The sequence below is a fragment of the Labrus mixtus genome, chromosome 20 (assembly GCF_963584025.1).
Source record: "Labrus mixtus chromosome 20, fLabMix1.1, whole genome shotgun sequence".
In the NCBI taxonomy this organism is placed as follows: domain Eukaryota; kingdom Metazoa; phylum Chordata; class Actinopteri; order Labriformes; family Labridae; genus Labrus; species Labrus mixtus.
The window spans coordinates 7,992,281-8,017,614 of NC_083631.1; the positions used below are offsets into that span (position 1 = coordinate 7,992,281).

At 43.9% G+C, this 25,334-nt stretch overlaps 2 protein-coding genes across 2 annotated transcripts in view; both read right to left on the reverse strand.

The window, feature by feature from the left end:
- Positions 1-960, reverse strand: part of cacna1ia (calcium voltage-gated channel subunit alpha1 Ia) — an 84,325-nt gene extending 83,365 nt beyond the window's left edge. The window contains exon 1 of the mRNA XM_061027075.1: positions 862-960. Within this exon, the coding sequence (XP_060883058.1) occupies positions 862-951 (90 nt within the window). The 5' untranslated portion in view covers positions 952-960. The remainder of the gene's footprint in view (positions 1-861) is intronic.
- lgals2a (lectin, galactoside-binding, soluble, 2a) overlaps positions 1-25,334 on the reverse strand; it is a 205,454-nt gene that overhangs the window by 104,946 nt on the left and 75,174 nt on the right. The window lies entirely within an intron of this gene.

Genomic DNA, 25,334 nt, shown 5'->3' on the forward strand with positions numbered 1-25,334 from the left:
GCAAAAAAAAACAAAAGCACATAAATGCATTCACGTCATGATCGAACGTCCTCTGCAGACAGAGACAGCTGAAATTGATCTGACATGGAAAAAAAAAATGAGCCTGCTCATCAAAAATGACACACACCTTTAGTTCCACACACCTTGTAAAACCATGTCACCTGTCCTCTACAGGCCAATCAGAGAGGAGCTCTGTAATCAGGGCCACATTGACTTCAGGTTTTATCTATCTCACCTCTACCTCGCCACTGTTTCTTTTTACATGAACATGTAGTTATGAGCGGGAGGAATGTGCACCTTCCTCTTCATCGACGAGTGAGAATGGACGGTCTTGGACAGTCTTGCAGGGGGAGACTATGAGAGCTTTCATTCTGACGCCGATTCAAAGCACAAGTCTCGGCTCTGTTCTTGTCTCGCTCTCAGGGTGCCCTCTCACCTGATGGCTCTTTTAAAACCCTGGCCCACTGTTTCCCATTACTCAAACACCCCTGGATTAAAATGAGAATTTGCAGCAGAGGTAGAATTGTAGCCTGTGTGTGTGTGTGCATCTGCAGGGGCATCTAAGGACATCTAAACCCACACTTGTATTATCATCACAGAGTGACATAATCAAATGTGGCTCCACAAAACTATATTAAAACAAAACTGAGTCCCAATTCCCCCGTTCAGGGAGCTGACAAAACGTAAACCTTACAGGAGGGAGATATTGAATCTGCAGCGTTTGTCTGCACCACAGCTGATGCAGTCACAGGAACAGTGGAGAGGTGCTGTGAGAGTTCTGTTCAGTCTCTTCATCAAAGTGTTGATGAGAAAACATGCATTAACACAGAAACACACACACAGTTCTTTTTTTTTTTTTACCTGCAGAATCTGGCAGCGGTCCGAGGTGCAGTCGATGTTCTCACAGGGTTGGTACATGCCCAGGGTCACACAGTTGAGCAGGATCACCATGATGCTAATCCTCTCGAACCACGTATTCACAGGTCTGGGGTTAAGGAGCATTGCTGCTGAGGAGGAATTCACAGCTCTACACACATTGTATCAAACAGGCATGAAGTGTATGAACAACGATGGCTCACTGGATGGATGGATGGATCGTCTCAGACCAAAACATCTTGAGATGATTTCTTGCATAATGTCAGGAATGTGATGATAGAAACAGACAGGTGTGGATTATATCTGCTGTGCTAGCTGGAAAGTTTAAAAATTAATTTTCTGGTTACTCATCGGATCATTGCTTCCAGCTCTGCTGCTGTAAATGTCCAACAATGTGGAAGCAAAAGAAAACAAGAATTTAAGTACAATTTAGTTTTGAGGTCTCCAACATGTCGCTTCAGTCATTTTTTTTCAGTAGCTTGCCAAGAGGTTTATAGAGTGTGTCTGAAAATGAATGCACCTTGAAGCCTCTTCAAACTTTAAATTCAATTAAATACATGGATGTCCCACCCCCCTCTAAAGCCCCGGGTATACATGCTTATAACTACGAGTACAGTATTCAAATGCATGACATCAGCCTTGCATGTTGGTTGTGCACGTCCTCAGAAATTAAGGTTTTGCATCTTTTACTTACAGAACATCTTGAAGCAGTCGGTCTTCATTCTCCGCAGGTCTTTGTTTGACAGCTGTGATTCTTTCATGTTTCCTCTTTTTGCCTCTTTGGAAACTCGATGAACCTTCATTTAAATTGTGCAAATCTGTACTCAAAAATCTGACCTGAAATGTAACAGGTATGATAAACATCCTCTGTTGTAATTTTGTTAGAATATAGTTAGGCTTTAAGTCAGCTATAGCTTTAAAAAAAAATGCCTCAGTCAAGCTAACTTTTGGTATCACATTAACATGAATTAAAGTTTAAAATAAGTCTGTAAATACTTGAAATTGATGACGAACTAATAACTTGTTTATCTTTGATATTTGATTATAAATAAAAAAGCATTTTTCAGAGTCGCTGCATCATCTAAACTCTGCCCCCGCCCCCCCTAAAGAAGTTGTTTTGTGTATTTCTCAGTTCGTTAACACATGATAAATATTTATCCTGGCACCTTTTCTTCCATTCAGACGAGCATGAACAGGTAGAAACCGACAGATTGATGTAACACATTTCAGCATTAGCATAAGTGACTCACTCGCGGCTCGTAAGCAACACATCATGTGAGGTAAGAGGTCGCACAGCTGCTGCTCAGCCAGGGAGCGATTCATCAATGGAAATAAAGATGAGAAGCCAACCTGGTTCTGCTATATGACTGCGTGAGTCATAAATCAGACATGATAGAGTAAATACAACTCACCACTGCCACAGAACACTGGTTACAGTATTTGTTTAGAGGGGTGAAAAAAAACTGCAGAATGAGCTCATTTATAAAAAGGAAGTGACTCCAGGACACTGCTAATGTCAATAGAATGAAATATTTAACTATTGTTTTCTGAGCATATTAGTGTGATTTACAACCCGGCTGCTCGCTGCACCTTCCCTCGCCGTGTTTCCTTCCTCTCATCTTACAAAGTCGTCCTGCACACTGCTGCACCGCCCTCGTTCACACCTACACCTTATCCACTGATGCACTTCAGTCTGTGTGTACAGTTCAGGCCTTCTTAATCAGCGATTACAGGATCATTATTGCAGCATTATTAAAAAGAGTAAATCCATACATTTCTCGCATGCTTATAGCGGTGCGTGTGTGCATGTGTGTGTGTGTGTGTGTGTGTGTGTGTGCTTTAATCATGACCATGCAGTTTAAAAGTGTCTTACAGCTTTGCACATTTTCATATCTTAAGCTGGCAGCTTATGTTCTTCTTGTTCTACGCTCTATCCTCTTAAGTCTTTCATTTCTGTCTCACTTTTTGTATTCACACAATAAGCCTGAAGTCTTTTGTTCCTCTGAACTTTGCACTCGCAGAACGCGTGCTCCCTGGAAGCGCGGGGCGGGAAGTGACTCTGTGTGTGGCATGCAACGCACTCTGCAAAAAAAAAAAAAACATGTCTAAATGTTTTTAAATTTAAATTTGAAATTCTGGTTTACACTCTGTTATTGAGACTCACACAGATAGGCCTGAATTACCAACATGCACAAACAGGAGTTGTGGACATGAATTACTGCAGCGAGCTCGCCAGAGCGGTTGGGGGTTCGGTGCCTTGCTCGAGGTCACCTGACACCCTCTCCAGCTACCAGACCAACTTCCTCATTGTAACGCTGCTGAAACAGTCCCTTGCATTGGACAACAGCATCTGTCAATCAAATCCCCTGAGCCAATTGGATGCAGTCTGCCGCCAACAGGCATCTACCCCCTTTCCCCAGGTGAACTGATCACCTAATTGAAACAAATCTCAAGCAGTCAGCCAGAAGGAAGCAGGACACAGTCATTTCTAAAACAGTCATTGAGAACTTCTGAAAGTTAAAACTTGTACTTTGAACCCCGGACACAAAGCTGGACCTTTTCTTAACTGGTGAGTCAAATCTCCCTATCAAATCGTGCAAGGTGATGGTCTGCACCGGGACCTGAACTGGTGACCCTCCGATTCCTAACCCAAGTCCCTACAGACTGAGCTACTGCACTAATGTGACCAGCCCATTCCGACATGGAGGACCGCTACAAAAGTGTCAGTTATGTAAAAAAAGGAAGTAGGTCACACAATTTCGATCCATTAAGGGACGCCATAATTAATAAGATAAACCTAAAGAAGAAAAGCAGCAGACCATAGTTTATGTTAATGTTGGAGATGTTGGGTTTGAGACCTTTGGAGCAAAATAGTTTCTGTGTAAAGGATCATGTATAATGATATACCGCAGGTCTATACATTAATACATCATCCGGCTTATTATTCAGGAAATCAATCATCTGTTTTGACAAAATATTGCTCAGTTGTTATTTTCTCTGAAAGTGTGCAACGCGCTGAACATCAACACATGTGCCGAATGATTTCCCTGTTTCATCCAATCCCTGGCCTGCATTGTGTCCATGAAATAATTAAGCCTGCAGGGAGAGTTAACACAATTGTTCCGTCCTCTTCCACATGATAACCTCTCACTGAACCTTGCCCGGCCTCTGGGACAGACTTCATTTCTAATTTCACTGAATGTGTAAAAAAAAAAACATTAAAGAGAAAAATAAAGTGATTTGAAGCTCACTCTGCGAGAAATGTTGAGAGCACTTTTTAAGAAGCCTCCAATGTGCAACACTCACACTTTGAATATACACTTTTTTTTAGTAAATCCTGGGATTTTGTGGTTTAAAACATCTTTGTTATTCTTTTTCACAATATGTCACAATATGTCTCTCCTGCACACACACACACACACACACACACACACACACACACACACCCTACTTTAATCTGCATCTCTCCACATCCTTCCAGCTCCTCTCTACAGCCTCTGCTATCTCTTCAGCGCGACTCTCTGGGGCGCCACAGTGAAATAGGGAGAAATAATATCAGAACAATGTGTGCAAAGAAATTCAAGCGCCGGTGCTAAATTCTCTTCCTGGTTTTTTTCTCATACAACCACCATCCTTCCAGATAAGGATCTTAACCCCGTCTTTGGGTTACCTTCTCTTCCCTTTGCATTTCTGAAAGCACGCTCCCTAAATACAATTTCAACTCCCCCAGGTGTCGCCCCCACCTTCTTACTCCCTTCTCGCCTTTCTCTCATTTTTCAGTCAGTCCCGTGTGTGACAGAGCAAACGATGGCCAATTTTGCCCTCGCAGCAAAAAAAAACAAACGCAAACACTTTGGGACACATAATACCTCGACAGGCAATGAAAAATCAATCAGGCCTGCGTGTGTGTAACTGTGTGTGTGTGTGTTGGTGTGTAAAACACTCCCACAGCACAACTAAGAACCTGCCCCGAGGTTCTGTGCGAGCAAAGCGAAAGCCGAGAACAGAGACATGGAGTGAACTCAGAGAGAAAGAGGAGAGAGAGAAAGAGAGAGACTGAGAGAAAGAGAGGAACAAACAAACACAGACACAAAAAAGCATGGGAGAGGACTTGTTTGGGACTTAGCTATAAACAAACATGAGACAGGAGAGAGAGAGAGGACAAAAGGATGCTGGTGCAGAGCGCCTGGTTTGAACTCTCACCGATCTCTGCATAGAGCTCAGAGCTTTTAGAATGCAAGCCTTTTGCAGAGCAGCTTCAACAAACGCAAAGCCTCCTTTTCTGACGCCATCATTACATGTTTGAACAATAAAATTCTCACATGCTTGGACTCTTCACCCTAAAACCCTGCAAAGCCCGACAGTCGCTGCATCATCTGCTCTGGCATGTGAAGTGACTCTGGTGCTGGTTTGAGTTCAGCGTCTCTGTCACAGACCACCGCAGACCTTTTTCACTCCTCCGGGGGGAAATGAAGCAGCAGGCGGCTCGCTCAGAACGCAGCTGATTCCAGAGCGCTGGCTGACGGCTGGTCCTGTCACCGCCTAATCGCGTTGGGAGGGCGCTAACTGAGTCTGACACCGTAACCCTTTGAGGAGAGAGAGAAGAAGGCGTGCTGTTATCGAGCTTCAGCGTTTAATTTGATTGTTCTTTTTAAAGGCTATTACTTTCAGGGCTATTTACCCTTAAAGTGTTCAAGCATCCACCCGGAGAGCATCAGCGTGTTACTTAGGAGGCTCAGCTTGCATTCCTCTCCCTCTCCCTCTCTCTCTCCTGTGCGTCTAATCTCCTCAGGATACGGTCAGGCCCTCCTCTCTGTCTTTACCCTCCTCTCATCTTTTGCCTCTTCTTCTTCTTCTCCACGTCTCTACCTATTTCTACGCCTGTCCCTCTGCGTCAACACACATTTCGTCACACTTGCCCTCCTCTTTCATCCTTCTTTCCCCTTATTAGGAGCTTTCCAGCTTCATCACGCTCTCCGTCTCTCTTTTTGATGAAATATTTCAGTTTTGCGTTGCTGATTTTTCTCTTTGTTTGTCTGTTTGTCTGTCTTCGTGATGCAACAAAAAAAAAAACGGGTAGAGCTAAGGAGCCCCATTTCCGCTCTCTATTTTCCACACCTGTGGTAGGAAAACATCCTTAGAAAAAACACATTATTCAAATCGTCAAATGTGAAAATGGGGGGCGCTGGTGCATGCTTTAAACCAATTTATTACCTGAGTGCATTTCTTATTTATTTTGTCCCTGTAAAAAAGTCTGTGTTCCTTGCCTGCTGGCTGCAGCACATAAACATTTTACATCACTGAGATTGACCATAACGTGGCAAATATTTAACCTTTTGAGTTCCATTTCATACATACATACATTACCTGCTCCATGATACGCGTGTGTGGAGGCATGTCAGGTATTGCAGCGAAACTTTAACAACCAGTGATGTCATGATTGGATACCAGGAACGTCCAGGCTCACATGACAGAAGGGCTGTGCTAAAAAAATCCATACGACAATATATCGTCATGTGCTATTTGCAAATACATAATAATAACAATAAATTACATTTATATAGGGCTTTTCTAAATACTCAAAGACGCTTTGACAGGAGACGACAAAAAACAAAGCAAAAACTAAGAGAACAATACAACATAGAAGTAGTGTCGAGGGAAGAGGATGAGAGTCAGTGGTTGTAGGCGGTGATGAAAAGTTGAGTTTTTAGGGATTTCTTGAAGGAAGTGAGTGTGGGGGAGTGTCTGATGTTTTTAGGGAGAGTTTTAGGGAGAGAGGGTGGGAGCGGCAATGGAGAAGGCCCTGTCCCCCCAAGACAAAGGTTGGTCCTGCAGGGGGGGGGGGGGGGGGGGGGGGGGGGCAGACAAATACATGCATCGATGCAGATGTTGCAGAATCGATACGGCTGCAAAGCCATGATGACAGTTTTAAAAGACTATTGCCTTATTGGTGCAGTTCACAATAACACCATGGCCTCAGCTCTGGGATTAAAATATTTTCACATATTTCTAGGATCTCTGAGGACCGGAATTGAGGTGTTTTAAATTGTAGGATCCATATGCCTTGGTTGTTATTCTCAACAATAAAGAACAGCTGTTGTAGTGAATTCTGTGTAGAGCATGGTCATTATCTAAAATCAATGTTTATCATGATATCGGATTGTGGTCTCTGTATCCTGATGTATCATATCGTGGGGTTGTGGGAAATACCGAGCCCTACAAGATAGCTGAAACTAGGGATGCTGGTGGCCGAGTGGTTAGTTTGCACGCTGCATGTACAGAGGCTGTAGTCCTTGAAGCGGGCGGCCCTGGTTTGAATCTGACCCGTGGCTCCTTTCATGCATATCATTCCCCACACTCTATCTCTCTCTACCTCTCTCCAATAAAGACACAAAAAGCAATAAAATGTTTACAGCAGGAATGGGCATCTGTCTGGCATAAATACGCTGTGGATTAATAAGAGTTTAATAAATTAAAGGGAAAGTGTCATGTAGGGTAACCTGAAAGACTTTGTAACTTGAGTGAGATGTAATGATGAGTGATGATATCTAAGATAAATGAGAGCAGTGTGAAGCGTTCATAGTTTACTGATGAACAGATCATTTGAGTTGAAATGTTTCTAACAGTTTTATTCTAGTACCTGCTGGTTCAGTACCAACAATAAGTCATTTAGAGACGAGGAGGAGTTCTTGATGACTTTTCAATCTTAGCTTTATGACATCAGTCTTTTTTTTTTTTCTTCAGTGAAGACTGCAGAAGATAAGATCTCCACCAGTTTGCTGCATGGAAATAATTTGGCTTCCTCTTCGTGTAAATAATTAAAGAACCAAATTCTATTTCTGTGTGATTTTTTTTTCTTCTCAGCTGTAAAAATGTGTGTTTGTGTTTCAGCGTGAGCACTTATATAATCCATGGAAAAATGTAGGAATGACTCTATTAAATGGCTGCAACAAATCAACAGCTGCAGGTGTGTGTGTGTGAGTGTGTGTGTGTGTGTGTGAGAGAGAGAGAGACAGAGAGAGAGAGAGAGATTGTCAGTGTGTGTGTGTGTGAATGCTTGTTAAGAACAGGATGACTCATGTCTGAATGAGATCTCTCTGATTTACAATGAGGCTTTTCGACAGAGCTCCCCTCCTTTGTGCATGTGCGTATGTGCGTATGTGCGTATGTGTGTGTGTGTGTGTGTGTTCCTGTGAAAAACCCTCAGGATCAGTCTCATTCGGAATGAATCAAAATGACATTCTGCCTCTCACTGTGGCACTGAAGCCTGTGCCTGTCTCTTCTCCCAACGAGAACGCAGCATGATAGGTCACACACACACACACACACACACACACACACACACACACACACACACACACACACACACACACACACACACACACACACACACACACACACACACACACACACACACACACACACACACACACACACACACACACACACTAGTCCCTGCAAACTAGTACTAACAGGATCCCTGTCCTGGAGAAATCATGCACAAAAACAGACAGTCAGACATCTTCCTCCTACATCATTTTTGTGACAACCACTGTCCCTTCTTGTTGGTTGTGTTTTCAGATTTCACCGTCCTCAAAACAATCATATCTCGCCAGCTTCGATATGTGACACAGTGTGTGTGTGTGTGTGTGTGTGTGGGGGGGGGGGGGGTCCAATCGTCTGTAGGAGGATCCCGTCTGTACGGTTGAGTGATGTCGGGGTCAAACTGTGTTCAAGCTGTACTGAGTGTGTGTGTGTGTGTGTGTGTGTGTGTGTGTGTGTGTCCTCCACTTCACACAGTCTGTCTTCAGCATCACACAGTCGTTGGTTTGTTTCCACACTGTTAGCTTCACCGTCTCTCTCTCTCTCTCTCTCTCTCTAACTAATAAAGTGTCGAGGCAGACGGTCAGGGATCTCCTCAACTGACTCACTCTGCTCTCATCCCCCCTTCAGCCGTCTTAATTTACCTTAATAGTCAAAGAGTCTACCTATGCATTCGTCTCACAGACTGTAAAGTCACTCTGACTTTGGCATTCTGGACGTTGCCATGTTGTGTTTCTAGAGCCGGATGAGAGGGTGGAGCTGGAGAAGAGCAAAGGGGTGGTAACCCCAAGTTATCAAACCTATACTGCTTGTATCTAACTCATGATCTGGCAAATACAATAGTAGAGGTAGATACACACACAACCTGTGGGACGAACATTAAACGAGCAACCAAGCCAAGACTGAGACGCAAAAAAACGCTCATTACTGCTAACAGATTAGCGCTATATTTCACTCAACCAGAATACTGGAGCACAGACTCTTTGGATGGTGTGTCTGTATAATGAATTACACAATGTTGTTATATTACTTCTGATATTTCAATGAAAATCTCCAAAAGTCACCACACACCAATACAAATTTAACTGAGATGACAACCAGCAGAGAGCCAGCAGCTCAAACCTGTCACTCCATTTACTCCCCTAATCATGCATTGAATCTAAAATATGATTTAAACCAGCTAGTTATACAAAAATGAACGTCTGCACAGTGCTCATGAATAAAGAAAGAAGTTAGTCAAACTGTTCTTTGTTTCAGGAGGTAGACACGTTTGACTGTAATTTTGCACAATTTAAACGGGGGCCTAATGGGGGCGGGGATGTTTTTAGAGCCAGCCTTACACAGCAGCTTGAAGAAGTGCCTCCTCACTGGCTTCATGTTTCAGTCTCAGAGGTGTTTCTGCTGCATGGTCAGTCTGTGAGGCTCACATCTTTCTCACCCTCTGCATGACTTTTTTTCTCAGTTTGCAAGGCGTCTCAGTCCATCCGTCTATAGTTCCATCTCTCATATTTGAGCCTCAGTATTTCCTGCGGGTTGCTTGCTGTGCCTGATTTCTATCTTTGTATACACAGGATTTCACCTTTTCATTAAGTGTGAGCAGCCATTTTTCACTCAGATACAATAACTCTTGTTCCGAGTTAAATTTGCATAACCCTCCTTATCGGTGCAAACAGCTGTGAAAACACTCCAGTTTAACCTTCAGAGATGACAGAAGGCTAAACCAGAGAGTTCATAATGTTCTCAACTGAGCTCTCCCTCTGCAACCCCCCCCCCCCCCCCAAAAAAAGGCAATGCACCACCGTCTTAAATTCCTCAAGCAAACTGCAGTACGTTCATAACTTCTGCTTTACCCGTCTCAGCAAATGTTACGTTTTATGCAGAACTATGAATTTTTAATTTCAAAGTTGGCACCCTCCTCAGAAACGAACAGCTTTTTGAAAAGTGTTGGAGAGTAAACGAACAGAACTGGCTCATAAAATGTCCAAGAACACAAGTTTTTTTTCTTTCCAACACCATAAAAACTATACGGCGGCTTGATGGCTGAAGTTATCGTTACAGCATCTTGTAGTGCAGCTTTACAGGACTCAGCACAGTGCAGAGCTGGAAATCAATACAATTATGATGACATTACACACACTGATACAAAAAGATAAAGTCATGGGGGTGTATATAGCATATTCATTTGTTTACACTGTTTATTGTCAGTAATGCTTACAGTTTTTAGAGGATGTTAAAGGGATTTAAAGTAGATGAGGACAGAACAAAAGATGGAGGAGAACAATAACAAAGAAGTTAAATAAGGTGGAGGATGGTGAGAGGTGGTGTAGTCGCTGGTGCTCTCCATAGACTGTATGAAACATGGACGTATAGTCTCAGTGATGTCACCAATTGGATTCTGAAGCATATTTTTGAACAAATTATGGCAGTTGCCATATTGGAAATGCTGTCTCATGCTAACTTTCTGTCAGGCTAGAAACCGGCAAAGAGAGCCGAGGAGAGCCTAAATCCTCCTGAACAGCTTCAACCAGCCTGTGAGTCAACTCAGCCAGTCCCTGTATACACTTAATCTTAATGTAATCAAAAAGGGTGAGTTGTAAAAAACATAATCGCATAATAAAGGCAGGGGATATCGTTACAAAAATTGTTTTTTGTGCCGAGCTGTAAAAATGTTTATTTCTATTTGAACATGGGTGACTGAGCCAGTGCCTCAAGTGGACACTCAAGGAACTGCAGTTTTATTTCACTTCTGTATTAGCTTTATATTCCATCACCAGGGGTTGCCGATTGGTCTCACTAAATTAATAAACAAAAAATGTGTGCCATATTTGCCTGTGAGTTTTTTTTTTTTCCAGGATCGTCTTGAAAGGTTTTTGACGGGAAAATAAGCATTTCTAAAAGAGCAACAAAAGGGAGTGGACTCATTACAGAACACCTAAAAATGCAATCTAATGTGATAATTGCACTCATGATTCATTTGACACCGCTGAAATTACTTCATAATGTGTTCTGCTCCTCAGGACCACTTGCGCGCGCACACACACACACACACACACAAACACACACACACACACACACACCCAGACCCAGAGTCCTGTACCAGCCACACAGCCAAAGAACCTGGAGCACCTCTGTAAGACAAGCCCTATGGCCTGTAACCAAGGCAACGGGAGCAGACGGGTTTGCCTTCAGCCACAGAGACAACACAAACTGTGTGTAAGTCAATATTCATGCATGTGTATTTTTGTGTGCTGTTGGCATGCACACTTTTGGCCTGTGAGCAAATGTTAAACATTTGTAATTTTGCACATGTTTCTGTCTATGCACAGCGTCAGCATTTACCGGATTATTACAGTTTCCTCCCATATTTGACTATGTGAAAGCTCGCAGTGTGCGTGTGTTTGTGTGTCTGCATTTGTGTGACTGCGTTTTCTGTCTTCTGTCTTCATATCAGCTCAGCGCAGCAGGTGCCTTGCTCCAGTACATTGCTGCCGCTAGTGAAGCTGAATGTATTGCAGACACCATGGGAAATATAAGCCAATACTTTCAGTGCGTGTGTGTGTGTGTGAGGGAGAGACAGACAGAGGGAGAGCAATATAAACTGAGAGTATAGAGGCCAGTCAGGGGTGAAAGAGATGTTTGTAAAGAAGCGAGAAAGGACTTGAAAGAGGCATGCATAAGGGAAAAAATAAATAAAAGGACGGGTAGAGAAGGGGGAATAGATAAAGAGAAGACAGTTTGGTGGGTCGCTGGATAGCGCTGCATGCAGTGTGCTCACAGGCCGTTAGTTTGAATTCGACACAGGGTCAGAGGACTGCAAACAGGAGAAAGAAGAGAGGGATGACAGGACTACATTGCTGACATCTGCAGGGACTATTCAGACTCTGATATGACAAGCAACCATCCAAACCAGTCCTCAACCTCCGTTTAGCGATCCATCTTTTCTGAACACTGTATTCTTGTAAATTAAATCCCAACATTTACACATTTCTCAGCTACATCATACTGATTGTTGTTGAAATATGCCTATGAACTTTTCACAGAAGCACTCCTGAATATTTCTAGAAAGTTTCAGGCAGACATCTTCCTGAGTTCCTTGTTCACACATGCACCTCACAGCGGGGAGGGGGCGGGGCCTCAGGAGGCAAGACATGACATAAAAAGAATGACATGGAAGCGGCAGACAAAGCAACACAGCCCAAAAGTCTTCAGCCATTTTCGCTAGCTCCTGGTGAATTTTCCAGAATATTCCCTGCTGAGTTTTCAAGTCAACTCACCCCGACTTTAAGCAAAAAACTTTTACTACATGTGGGGCTGACAGGAAAAATGTTGGATAAAGTGGGAGTTAAAAATGTGTCAGTTTGAGTTCACACATGCAGCTTAACCCTAAAAAAAAGTGACTGTTAACTTTGACTAGCTGCAAAACATGTTTCAATTTTGCTCTGAAGAAAGAATTTAAAAAAAAAGAAAAATAAATTAATCACTAAATTTCACAAGTTAATCTCAATTAACCACTTTAATCACATTAAAGGTTGCATATTGGGGCGGCAGTAGCTCAGTCTGTAGGGACTTGGGTTGGGAATCGGAGGGTTGCCGGCTCAAGTCCCGGCACGGACCAAGCCTGGAAATTGGTCTGGTAGCTGGAGAGGTGCCAGTGCACGCTGTGGGCAGCCCCCTCACTCTGAGACCTCTCCATTAGTGCATGTCCACAGGATCCTGTTTGTGCATGTGTGTGTATTTCAGCCTATGTTTGTGTAGCATGTTTACTAGACAGAGTGTAAAAAATGAATTAATGTTTTACGAATTAATAAAAAAAAACTAATCAATAAAGTATAAAGTATAAATATAGTGGAAAAAAAGTGACTGTCAGGGCAGCAGCAGAAATGATCCGCTTGATGTAAACCAGCACAGTGAACAGAGGACACCTCGTAGGAGCAGTGTGCAAACAGAGGTGAAAATGTATGTTGGCTTTGTCAGGTTAAACTGGCATACCGACTGGAGCAATGTGACACAACAATCAGCACGGAGATGTGTACATTAACATGCAAGGAGGACTGAACGTTAGCCACACTCAGCAAAGTAAATTGACATTGTTCAGCCGTGTTATCCCTGTAACGATTTCTACAAAAACCTGTTTCTTTGTCAGAGCCCTCTTCATCACTAACTACAATATTTTACAGCAACAGAAGCCAAAAAGAGAGAAGAGAGCAAAATCACAACACCAAAAATTGGGTGTAATGGCTTGTGCAAAAAAAGTCTATCTTAAAAGTCTGCAGCTTTCAAAGCTCTTCGGGGGCCAAATGATGTGTCACAATCGGTGCAGAAATCGGTCCATATGGTCTCATAATCTGTGTTGTCAGTTCTGAAAGCTGTGATTAATTTACTAGTCTCTGTTCTTTGGGTGAACGCCTGCAGATAGACTGAGCTTACCAGAGCTAGAGAACTGAAATAACTAATACCGGGCTTCAGCTCTTTAAATAGATTCTTTAGCATCTGATGAAAGAAGATACTTTTTTGTTGTTAAAGTCTTGATGGGAAAAAAAAAAAAGAAAAAGGTCCAGTCATGCACGCACATGGAGAGAAGCACATTGTCACATGAATAAGATCCATTCTTTGGAGAGAGTGTGTGATGCATGAACCCTGTTAGATTTCAGGTTTCATTCTGAGTCACACACAAATAAAAACACTCATCGCTCCTCGTCTGTGCGTGTGTCTGAACTGTCAGAGGAGAGTGAGGATAACGGATCAGACGGAGAGGAGATGGGGATGAAGAGGATCTGCAGGAAGCCTCATCGCTCTCTTCTCCTCATCCATATTTCAACAGAGGTCTAATGGGCCAACATGATCCCGTGTTACAAACAGAGAGAGAAAAATGACTGAGGGCTCAGTCAGAGGCGGAGACAAGAGAGAGGGGCTTTCAGTGTGGCGGCGATTAAAGGGGAATTCCACTCTAATCCGAGGGGCTTTCTCTTCACAGTTTTCATCCACTTAACGTTTAATCGTAGCATCTGAACAGATTATTTCAACGCAGCGTTGCAGTATAAACGCAGCCTAATTGACTGAGTATTATAATGTATATACACACTTGATTGTCTGCTCTTCAAACTTAACCTGCAGCCTTAGCTTCTAGATGTTCTCCACTCTTTGAGTACCTTTTCTTCTTCGCTATCGACCTCCTTGTCTTTGCTAATAGTCCCCCTGAACACGCGCCTCTAAACACAGGCATGACGAGTGGATCCCAGATTTCACAGGTGTTTCATGAAAGAGAAACAAACAAGCAGAGAGAAAGCTCAGCGGATGAATGAGGTGACTTTGAGTGGGAGTGAGGTTATGACGCTTGTTGTTTGTGATGCTAATGTGAAAGGTCTCCGCTCTTCATTCTGTTTTTCTATGCTGATATCACAGCAGACTCAAACACTGTTTTATTTATCTCTTGATCTGTTCCATCACACACAAAAAAGAGCAAAATTGGGCCTCGACCTAAATCATCTGCAGTGTTGCTGATATAAATGTATCCTCTAAGCATGCAGACACAGCTGGTATAGATAGGCTAACAGGGAAGAGCCCTCCCTTTCTTATGCATAAAGATGAGAACATTAATCTTCAAACAACTAAACACAGATTGTTTTCAATTTTTGTTGGAATCTAGAGCAGAAACATAAACCAGAAACCTAACCATAAAGCAGAAACCTAATAATAACAAGAACACATGTAATATCTCTACATTTTTTTTTTTTTACAGCCCAAACTTTGTAGCATCTCGCTCCATTCTTTCCATCGGTGTCAATGAGTGACAGGTGTCATGGCCACGCCCTCTTGACTTGCTGATCATCCGTTCTAAATTCATTCAGCCCCACAGGTCACCGACTTACAGACTAGAGATGCTAAGACAATTAACTCGACAATCTATCGTATGTAACATTGTTTCTTTTCTGAAATGCCCACGATCATGGTGCTAACCCGTTAAAGGGCAATTTTCAATATGTGTTAGCATCAAGCTAACAAACCAAGATCGACATCTTGGTCCGTCTGTGAGCCTGAGTTTATCAAACACTTGTCAATCAACAGACATGATAAATGGACTTGAGCTTGTTTATTTCTCTTCTAGTCTTCTGACTACTCAAAGTGTTTTTACACCGCAGGTCACACTTACACATTCACACCCTGATGGTAGAGGTTGATATGTACAGTAACCATCAGAAGTTCATTCATACACCACCGACAAAGCAGCGGGAGCAAATGCCCAAGGACACATCGGACATGTTGCTGCAGGAGCTGGGGATCGAACCCCTGACCTTCAGGTTAGGAGACAACCGACTCTACCAACAGAGCCTCAGCAGCCACTAACCAATCATCATTGTACCTGTGTTCTACAAATGATCAAAATGCATGTACAGATACATAAGGTTTATTTTCACAGGAGTCCTACATTGATGTGTCCTCTTAGGGGGTAACCAAACACTTGTAAATGTTGCACTATGGAGGAGTGCTGTGGGACATTTACTGTATCCCACAAACGCTTTATTGTGCGTCTCAGCCGTCGCCAAAGGAAAGGAGCGCTCCTGTGGCCTGCATTTTACCCCCCGGCTCAGTAGAGCTGCTGTGACAGCTCCCACTCTGCTCGGCTCAAAACCGTCTCTCTAACAGCCCCAAAACTCCAAAGTATTCCGTTCAACCTCCTAAAAAAGCCAAAAGGATCCGGAGACACTGACGAGTGACATGACTGACAGACTGAACCCCCTACTTTCTTTCTTTTTTTTTGAGCTGTGTGTGGACTAAAACTCCTGAATCCAGTAAAAATATAACAGAACTGAACATTCACTTTCATGCATAAGTGAAATGGCACCATGATTTTTTCATGCTCTGATGAGAGCAGCCAGCAGAAATCTCTGTTTCAGGTCGTGTTTGGATTCTGGATTTTATGTCCGTTTTATTAAATCTGAGTCAGTGTGCGATTTTGTTTTTATTATTTAAATTGACCAAATTCAAACTGGACATTCAACACCAAAATCTCTACTACCAAAACACACACATACACACACACACGCTAGCCTTGCTTTTGACCTCGCTTTCCTCCACTCCGCCTCTCTTCTTTCTCTCCCGTTTATGAAGGATCTTTTCCTCATGGATGGGGGACACAACCATTAATCATTCACCTTAGATGACTGACACACAGTCGCACACTGAGGTTCACCTGTGAGATAAACACACACTCATTAAAGCTTAATTCAGTGTTTGTGCTTTGACTGCATGTCTCATCTTGTAAAAAAAAGTCTACATAATGATTTAAACAAATTCTTTCCTCCTTAAATCCAACTCTAGAAATCATTAAAACAAAAGCAGCCTCTCTTCAGAAAACAGAGAGGAAATATGTCCTTTGTTTTTTAAAGCAGCAGAGTGCCGACGCTCACACACAAACACACCTACACAATCTCTCATCACTACTGAGACCGAGACTGAGTCAAGACCAAGGGATCAAGACAGAGACCGAGTCAAGACCAAGGGATCGAGACCGAGTCAAGTCCAAGACCAACGGATCAAGACCGAGTCAAGACCAAGACCCAGGAAGGACGAGACAAGGGATCGAGACCGAGTCAAGACCAAGGGATCGAGACCGAGTCAAGACCAAGGGATCGAGACCGAGTCACGACCAAGGGATCGGGATCGAGACCGAGTCAGGACCAAGACCAAGGAAGGATGAGACCGAGTCAAGACCAAGAGATCGAGACTGAGACCGAGTCAAGACCAAGGGATCGAGACCGAGTCAAGACCAAGACCAAGGGATCAAGACCGAGTCAAGACCAAGGGATCGGGATCGAGACCGAGTCAGGACCAAGACCAAGGAAGGCTGAGACCGAGTCAAGACCAAGAGATCGAGACTGAGACCGAGTCAAGACCAAGGGATCGAGGCCGAGTCAAGACCAAGACCAAGGGATCAAGACCGAGTCAAGACCAAGACCAAGGGATCGAGACCGAGTCAAGACCAAGAGATCAAGACCGAGTCAAGACCAAGACCAAGGGGTCGAGACCGAGTCAAGACCAAGACCAAGGAAGGATGAAACCGAGTCAAGACCAAGAGATCGAGACCGAGACCGAGTCAAGACCAAGGGATCGAGACCGAGTCAAGACCAAGACCAAGGGATCAAGACCGAGTCAAGACCAAGGGATCGGGATCGAGAACGAGTCAGGACCAAGACCAAGGAAGGCTGAGACCGAGTCAAGACCAAGGGATCGAGACCGAGTCAAGACCAAGACCAAGGGATCAAGACCGAGTCAAGACCAAGACCAAGGGATCGAGACCGAGTCAAGACCAAGGGATCGGGATCGAGACCGAGTCAGGACCAAGACCAAGGAAGGATGAGACCGAGTCAAGACCAAGAGATCAAGACCGAGTCAAGACCAAGACCAAGGGATCGAGACCGAATCAAGACCAACGGATCAAGACCCAGCAAATACTGAAGTTTCTTAAGTCCTTCTAACGTAGAGATGAAAAAGTTACCAGTGTGCATGAAAGTCAATTAAAAACAAGTAATAACTCAACCTTTGTTTTACTTTGTCTCGTATCTTAGTTTAAAATTCTGTTACCATGACAACCCTGAAACAAGCACTGCAGGTCTAGTGGGAGGGGGGGATTACTCAGTGTGCTGAACCCTGCAGCACCCTTCTTAGTTATTTTTCTATGTCCTGCCTTTTTTTTTTGTCTACAAGCTGTTTTGTTTTTTTTTATTTTGAAAGGACTCAGACGGTGACTAAGGTTCTGAGTCTGCACGCCCGATTCCCCCACTGTCTCTACTGCAGTCCTTCAATTTCTGCCCTTATCAGACTCCTACAATATTAATCCACATGTGCTCCAAGACTGAAATGAACTAAGAAGAGACTCAATAATGCATAGCGGCCTCGTCTGTATCGCTACCTTCAGGTGAAGCCATTTAAATTAAGAGCAAGCTGGACTCTTTTAATGTAGTCTACGTTTAAGGCTGACAAAGTTTTTCGCCCCGGTGCGGTCGGTTGGAATGAGTTTGCCTTTATCCGCAGTGTGTGTGTGTTGAGTGTGTGTGTGTGTTTGGACTGCTGGCAAGTCTCTTGTAGGCATGTCAGCCCAGCAGGAGAGCCAGTGTTCCTGTCTTTATTAATTACTACCTGACACACACACACACACACACACACACACACACACACACACACACACACACACACACACACACTCTACTCTCTCACACACACACACACACACACACACACACACACACTCTACTCTCACACACACACACACACACACACACACACACACACACACACACACACACACACTCTACTCTCACACACACACACGTCTGCACATACATTCCTCCATTAAACTACTCTACAAAATGCAAATTGCAATATTATTCAAACACAAACCTGTCTCATACAGCAATGCTACTTTTTTTTTTTAAGTACCTCGCATTTCACCTCATGCACACACACGCACACACACAGCAGAAACAAGATCTGGTAGTTTGTCCCCGTATCCCCTCTGCACTTCTTCGTCCTCACGCTTGGTTAGGTCTGACAGGACACTGGAGAAGCCGATGAGGCAGAATGACGACCCGAGCTGCTAGCCTCCAACCAAAGGCTGCTAGCATGACCTGGCAAAAAACCACCGTCTGAGAAAGTTACAAAGTTCAGATGTGTTGCTTTACTCCTCTCAGGGGCTGTCAGACCACACTTTCCCTGAAAAGCTTCAGAACATGCCAGGCATTATTTATTCATGTAGCTTCACAATGGCATTGGCTACCGTGCAGTTAAATCATCCCAAATCTCATAACAAGATATTCTACCGCATCGACCCTGATTCTCTTTTTCACTATCATCGCAGTAGAAGTCAAATGGTTATTTCCTCTTTTGAATGTGCATCATAATCAGCCCACTCCTGAAGGGCAGAACGAGCGCACAGCTGCCAAGTCTCAGTGCCAGACAGCTATCGAAACAAAATGATAAAAAAAGAGGGGCGGGACACTCGCCAACGGGTTTACCTATCAAACATTTCAACTAAACATGATGCAGGGAGGAAAATTACAGAGCAGTGGATTTCACGAGTGCATGCAGCATGTGTGGAACCCCCCCCCCCCGTCTGAGCCATCAAGGTGCCCTTGTTCAAGGCTGGTAAACCTTGACGGCTCCACTGGTGCCGCTCAGAACGTAACAGGACAAGAGGTCCGTCTGCGCCCCGACTGTGAGAACGCAGCTGTCAGCTTATAGAGCATTGGAAAGTACGGTGGCCCTGAAGGTCAGAAAAAAAGATTTCATGAATCGCAAAACATTTCAAAAGGTTGAAACACAAAAACATTAAAGTGTTTACTGAAACACGAAATCATTTCACAAAATGTCAATATTTTTTGTGTTTACTGCAATGTTTTTTTTCATCCAGTGAAATGTTTTTTTTTCCTGTCTTTAAATGTCGGTACAGTTGACCTTCAGGGCCACCGTAGAAATACCACAAAATGTCAAAGAAAGCTGCTCGCTGTCCATACACTAAATAAAGGAAGTATACGATATGGCAGAAATGTGTGCATAAAGGGGGGCCTGCCCTCTTTTTGCAAAACCGTTTCAACATAAATTACAGGGTTCCTCGTTCGTTTCATCTTCCAACTTCAAAAATAGAAGCCGTCGCAAAAAGCCCTTTGAAACTCTCAACCCTGTGACACCTAATTGAACACACAAAAGAACGTTCTGTCATCATTCCATTTGTCTAAATAGCGGCAATTTCAGCTTTGCTTTGTGAATCTCCTTCTCTCCGCCTCTCGTGTGGTTTCATCCCTCTCTGCCTGTGCGAGGGCTAAATCCTCCCTCGAGGCGATGTCGACGCTGAGCTTGTGAGGGGACAGTGGAAGGACAAGGTGTGTGTGTGTGTGTGTGTCTGCATCTACACATGTAAAAGGTAAAAAGGAAGACTTAAGTCTGCACACCAGAAGCTGCTCTGATTCACATTTAATGGAATTTATCACAACATGAGATGTTTCGGGCCCTGGCCCTTCATCAGGCATGACGTACAATCTACAAATGTCTCACCACGATGAAAACTTCTGCAAAGCACAAATTCAAAACTATCATTTTTCAGGTATTTTCTGGTAAATGATCTGGGATAGTGTCAAATATACTGCAGAGTATTTATTGGTATTCAAATGTCTGGTTGCGACACATTTTTCATGACAAATAGCTTCAGAAATGAGAGACAAAAAACAGCAAACAACGCCTTAAAACCCCCCCAAAAAAGAGGTAGCATTGCAATGCAGGCTACATCCGCTCACAGGTTAGCTAAAGCATAACCAAGGTCAGTCATTGCAGCTCAACTGGTTCCATTGATATTAACACGCACTGGCAGAGACTGCACCCTGTGGGATCGCATCTCTGCAGGACGGTGAGCTCAGGTATATGGGCTGGCACAATTTGCACACACAGGCACACAAACTCACTCAGACACGATGGAAAACACACCAGACACAAGCAGACTCGAAGGCCAAGTCACACACCTGTTCACACATGCTTGAACATGTTTACATGCAGGCACATCGCAGGACGGAAAATCCCCTCTCCCTGTCTCCTATCAAAAATTGAATTCAAATTCAAAAATCGTTTTCAACATCAGATACGCTCTACCCGCAACATCCATCCATCCATCCATCAATCCATCCATGTGTTTTTTTCCACTTATCCTGGGGTCGGGTCTTGGTAGCAGCAGGCTAAGCAAGTCAACCCTAGGATCCCTTCTCCCGAGCAACGTTTTCTGAACCCTTCCTGAGAGAATTCTGAGGCGTTCCAAGGCCAGATGCGATTCATTAATCTCTCCAGTAGATAGTAGCGTGGATCTCCTCCTAGTTGGGCGTGCCCAGAAGACCTCCAAAGGGGGGGGGGGGGGGGGGGTATCCAGGACGCATCCTGATCAGACAATCATGACACTTCCCTAGAATTACTGCATCAATCCCAGCATGCATCCTGGTGCCTCCCTGGGGACATAAATGATTTGACTCCCTCTAAAAATGATGTCTTGTTTAATGTTTAGAGGTGGGCTGTTAAAATGGACAGGCTGCGGCTGGTTTATATTTAGGGTCAGGTAAATCCCAAACGTCTAACTTTAATGGTCTTTCATCAAGCTAAAGTACACTATCAGCAAAGTCTTCAAAACTGCCTAACACAATATGATTGGCACGAGTAGCAATCACACTCATTTGATGTTAATATCCTCCCTGGTCTTAACCTGCCAACAGCTCCGTGAGCGATGTCTTTCCTCACTGACAGTCACTTAGTCGCTGTTTACTTCACAGCGTCTCTCATCTGCCTGACTTTGACTTACAGATGGCTGAGGTAACAGTTACTCAAAAGACACATGAGAAGACAGGAAGAGAGGGAGGACGAGCGTCGACACCGGGCAAGCGATGAAGAGAGGGAGAGATGGGGACAGTTTTTTAATCACACGAGGAAGCCAAGGCAGAAACTCTGTCCTCTAATTAATGTCCTACTGAGGAAATATCTTCATCTGTTTTTACAGCATGAATAAACATGTTTACAGCCTGGTTCAAAAAACACAAATAGGTCTGATTAGTTACTGTCATCACTGGCACACGCCGTATGGGGGTGAATTTTTTTTAAGTGGCTCTGTTTTGACTTTTAAAAACGATACATGTTATCCATAGTCAGGCTCCTATAGCTGACATGATTGACAAGTGGACGGTTCATCAAGACGCTTAAAACCCGCCTCAGCTCCAGCTCTCAGCCTGTCGTTAGGTCGACTGAAAGTTAGGCTGAGACAGGATTTCCAACATGGCGGCTGCTGCCGATGGGCCTCCAGAGCCCCCTGCAGGAACAGATGGGTGACGTCACTCGGGCTTCAAACATTCATATTTACAGTCTGTGGTTTGAACCAATGAGAAGCTCTAACATATCAGTACAGGCCTATGACCTGCACAATGTCCTGTAGAAATGTAGGCATGTCCCGATCAATAACTAATTGAAGCACTAAATGATGTGTGGCCATGGTGTGTGTGTTTGTGTGTGTGTGATGCATGTTGTAAATATGATGGAGAATCAGTGTATCCCACATATTCCTGCACACACATGTTTACTTGGCATCCGAACATTAAGCTGTCGGTTCAGTGTTAATTGTGACACGCTGAGAGGAAATAATGATGAAAGAGGACGAGGAGCAGAAGAGAGAGAGAGAGAGAGAGAGAGAGAGAGGGACTGTGTCAGGGAAACAGATGGAGTGGAATCAGATGCATTGTGATAACATCATTTAAACAGTGCTCGGCTCTCCGAGGGCCCCGGCTGTCTTTGCACTCCTCTCACACTTCTTTGACTGGGAAAGTGGCCAAAAGGATGGGCCAAGAGGACACACGCTCTCTCTGTCTTTCACGCTCTCTCTCTTCCTCTCTCTCTCTCTCTCTCCCTCCACTGCCAAGAGACTAAATTGTACAGAATTGTGCTGTCAAGTCTCATTTGTGGGAGAAATCACACAGCGGTTATATTACTCGAAGACAGCAGGATGTTTGGCGAGTTCTGATAAATCACCTGACTTCTGCGAGCGGATCATAAAGTATGCGGTCCGAGTTGAAGGACAAAGGGAATGTGTGCGAGACACTGCCAAAGATAGAATCAAGAAGTGACGCAACTCCTGGCATGGGGAAGAACAAATTAACACACCCTTAAAAGCGCACACAACTCACCCTAATAGACGCCGTAATTGAGGTTATCAGCGGTGTTACAGTACGGTCGTCTGCAATAAAAAGAAGGTAACATGTCAGGGCACGGGGTCAGCCCGCTGGACACAACTATAGGTTATTTTCTACTTACTGCAACAGAACGGGGTCGACCTAGAGGTCACGGTTTTCATCGGCATGCCACGTCTCATATGGCTGATGTAGCAAGAAAATAAAGGCAGGGGAGGTGCTGAGTGGCAGCCTTATTTTGTTTCCATGCACCTGCACATTCCGGCGGTCCAAAAAAATCCCTCGATAATTATACATCCATTTGAATTTTCTTCATTTTAGGAAATCAGTGTGCAGCTCCTCCTAGTTTGTATCACTCACAACTTAAACATCAGTGTTTCCCCTACCATTATATTATTATTATTATATAATATCATTATTTTTAGATTTATTTATGGGCTTTTTGTGCCTTTATTGTAGAGATAGGATAGTGGATAGAGTCGGAAATCAGGGAAAGAAGTCATTTAAGGATACCTCTCCGATAGAACGCATGAACACCAAGATTCCTTCAAGTGTTTGTGTCGGCGTTCGTCTGCCCGCAGCACAATTTAATGGTGAAAAATGCTTTTTGTATTTAGTTGGGATTGGCAACCAATCACAGGTATTGTGTAAAAGAGGACAAACAGGTGATATTTATAGAAAATGTGTGTTATAGCGTATATGCACTCCTTCATTTTTGGTCACTTCATAGCGTTATCATAATATTGCAGAATGTTATTGCACATTTTCCCTCGTGTTGTGCAGGCCTACTTTCAATTTAAAAAGGGTGTAAAATGCAATGTGCCTGCTCCCACACACACACACACATGGAGTCACAGGACAGGAGGAATATTAAACATGTGTTGGGATTTACCCTCCCCATGCAGTTTTCCCAAAGAGATGCCCTGCCTGCAGAAGACAGAAACACAATCCCCAGCTGGCTCTCCTCATGAACCGTTTCACATGACAGTTTGAGGCAACATTTACCGATAGCAAAATCTCCTCCTTTTTTCCACCTCCATAGCACCTTTCATTCACTCCGTCTCCCCCCTTTACCCCCCCCCCCCTCTCCCTTCAAAGAGTGCGTCCCTCTCTGTGCTGATATTAGCTTGTTGCTTCATGTCACTGGCTCAGGCACGGATTTAAATGCATGTCAGAGTTTTTGAAGAAACCTACAAACTCAGCTACTTTGTAGTGTGTGTGCGTGTGTGTGTGTGTGTGTGTGAGAGAGTGCATTATTAAGTTTAAAGCTGCTCTTTAATGACCTAAGCCCCAAGACTCATTTGAGCTGCAGATAGCAGCAGTCAAGTAATGTCCAAACATCTGGGAGGTCTCATACACACACACACACACACACACACACACACACACACACACACACACACACACACACACACACACACACACACACACACACACACACACACACACACACACACACACACACACACACACACACACACACACACACACACACACACACACACACACACACACACACACACACACTAGGGCTGAGCTTTTATCATTGGCCAGAGGAAGGGTTTTAGCATCCTCCCTGACAGATGCCGCCCACACATACACATACACAAACACAAACACACACTCACACTCACACTCACACACACACACACACACACACACACACACACACACACACACACACACACACACACACACACACAGTACATCAGAGTGGAAAAACCCCAGCACAGGATTTAGACTGAGTGTGATCCATATACGTGTAACGTATATCTGACAGCTAGGATTATGTGTATATATGAGAGAGTGAGAAGAGGGAGGGAGAGTTGTATGTGTTTGTATTTGTGTGTGTGTGAGTGTGTGTGTGTATGTGTGTGTGTGTGTTGTGAGTAAGACAGTGACAAAGCGGGGCCATTTCAGCAGGTCCCATGTGGTCAGTTGTCTCTCTTTCCCCCCCTCCTCTCTCTCTTTCTTCATGTCTTTTTTCTTTTTCATACTCCCTCTATATAAAGCTCCAAGCTCTTTGTTTCCTCCCTCCCTCCCTCCCTCCCTGTCTCTCTCTCCCTGCTTCCAGAGCTGACAGAGCAATACGGGAATTCGCCCAGGAGAGAGTAAGGGTCACTGGACAGAAGTCAGAGAAAGGCGGGGGTCAATGTTGAAAGTGCACATTATGGATATATCGTCTTTCCTCCAGGTCAAGGTGTGCAGATAAATCACTAAATCAGCCAGGTGTGACGCACGTCTTCCTTTCTTATCGAAGTGTACCATATTAAAAAAAAAACCTCCATCCACCTGAAGAGCTGTGCAACACACACTCACACTCTGCACACAAAGATGTTACAATCTGTATTTGACTGTGCTGAAGTTTCCCGACAGTAGGACCATTGTGGATTTTCTTTTGCTTCATATTTTTGTCACAATAACTCTGACTCT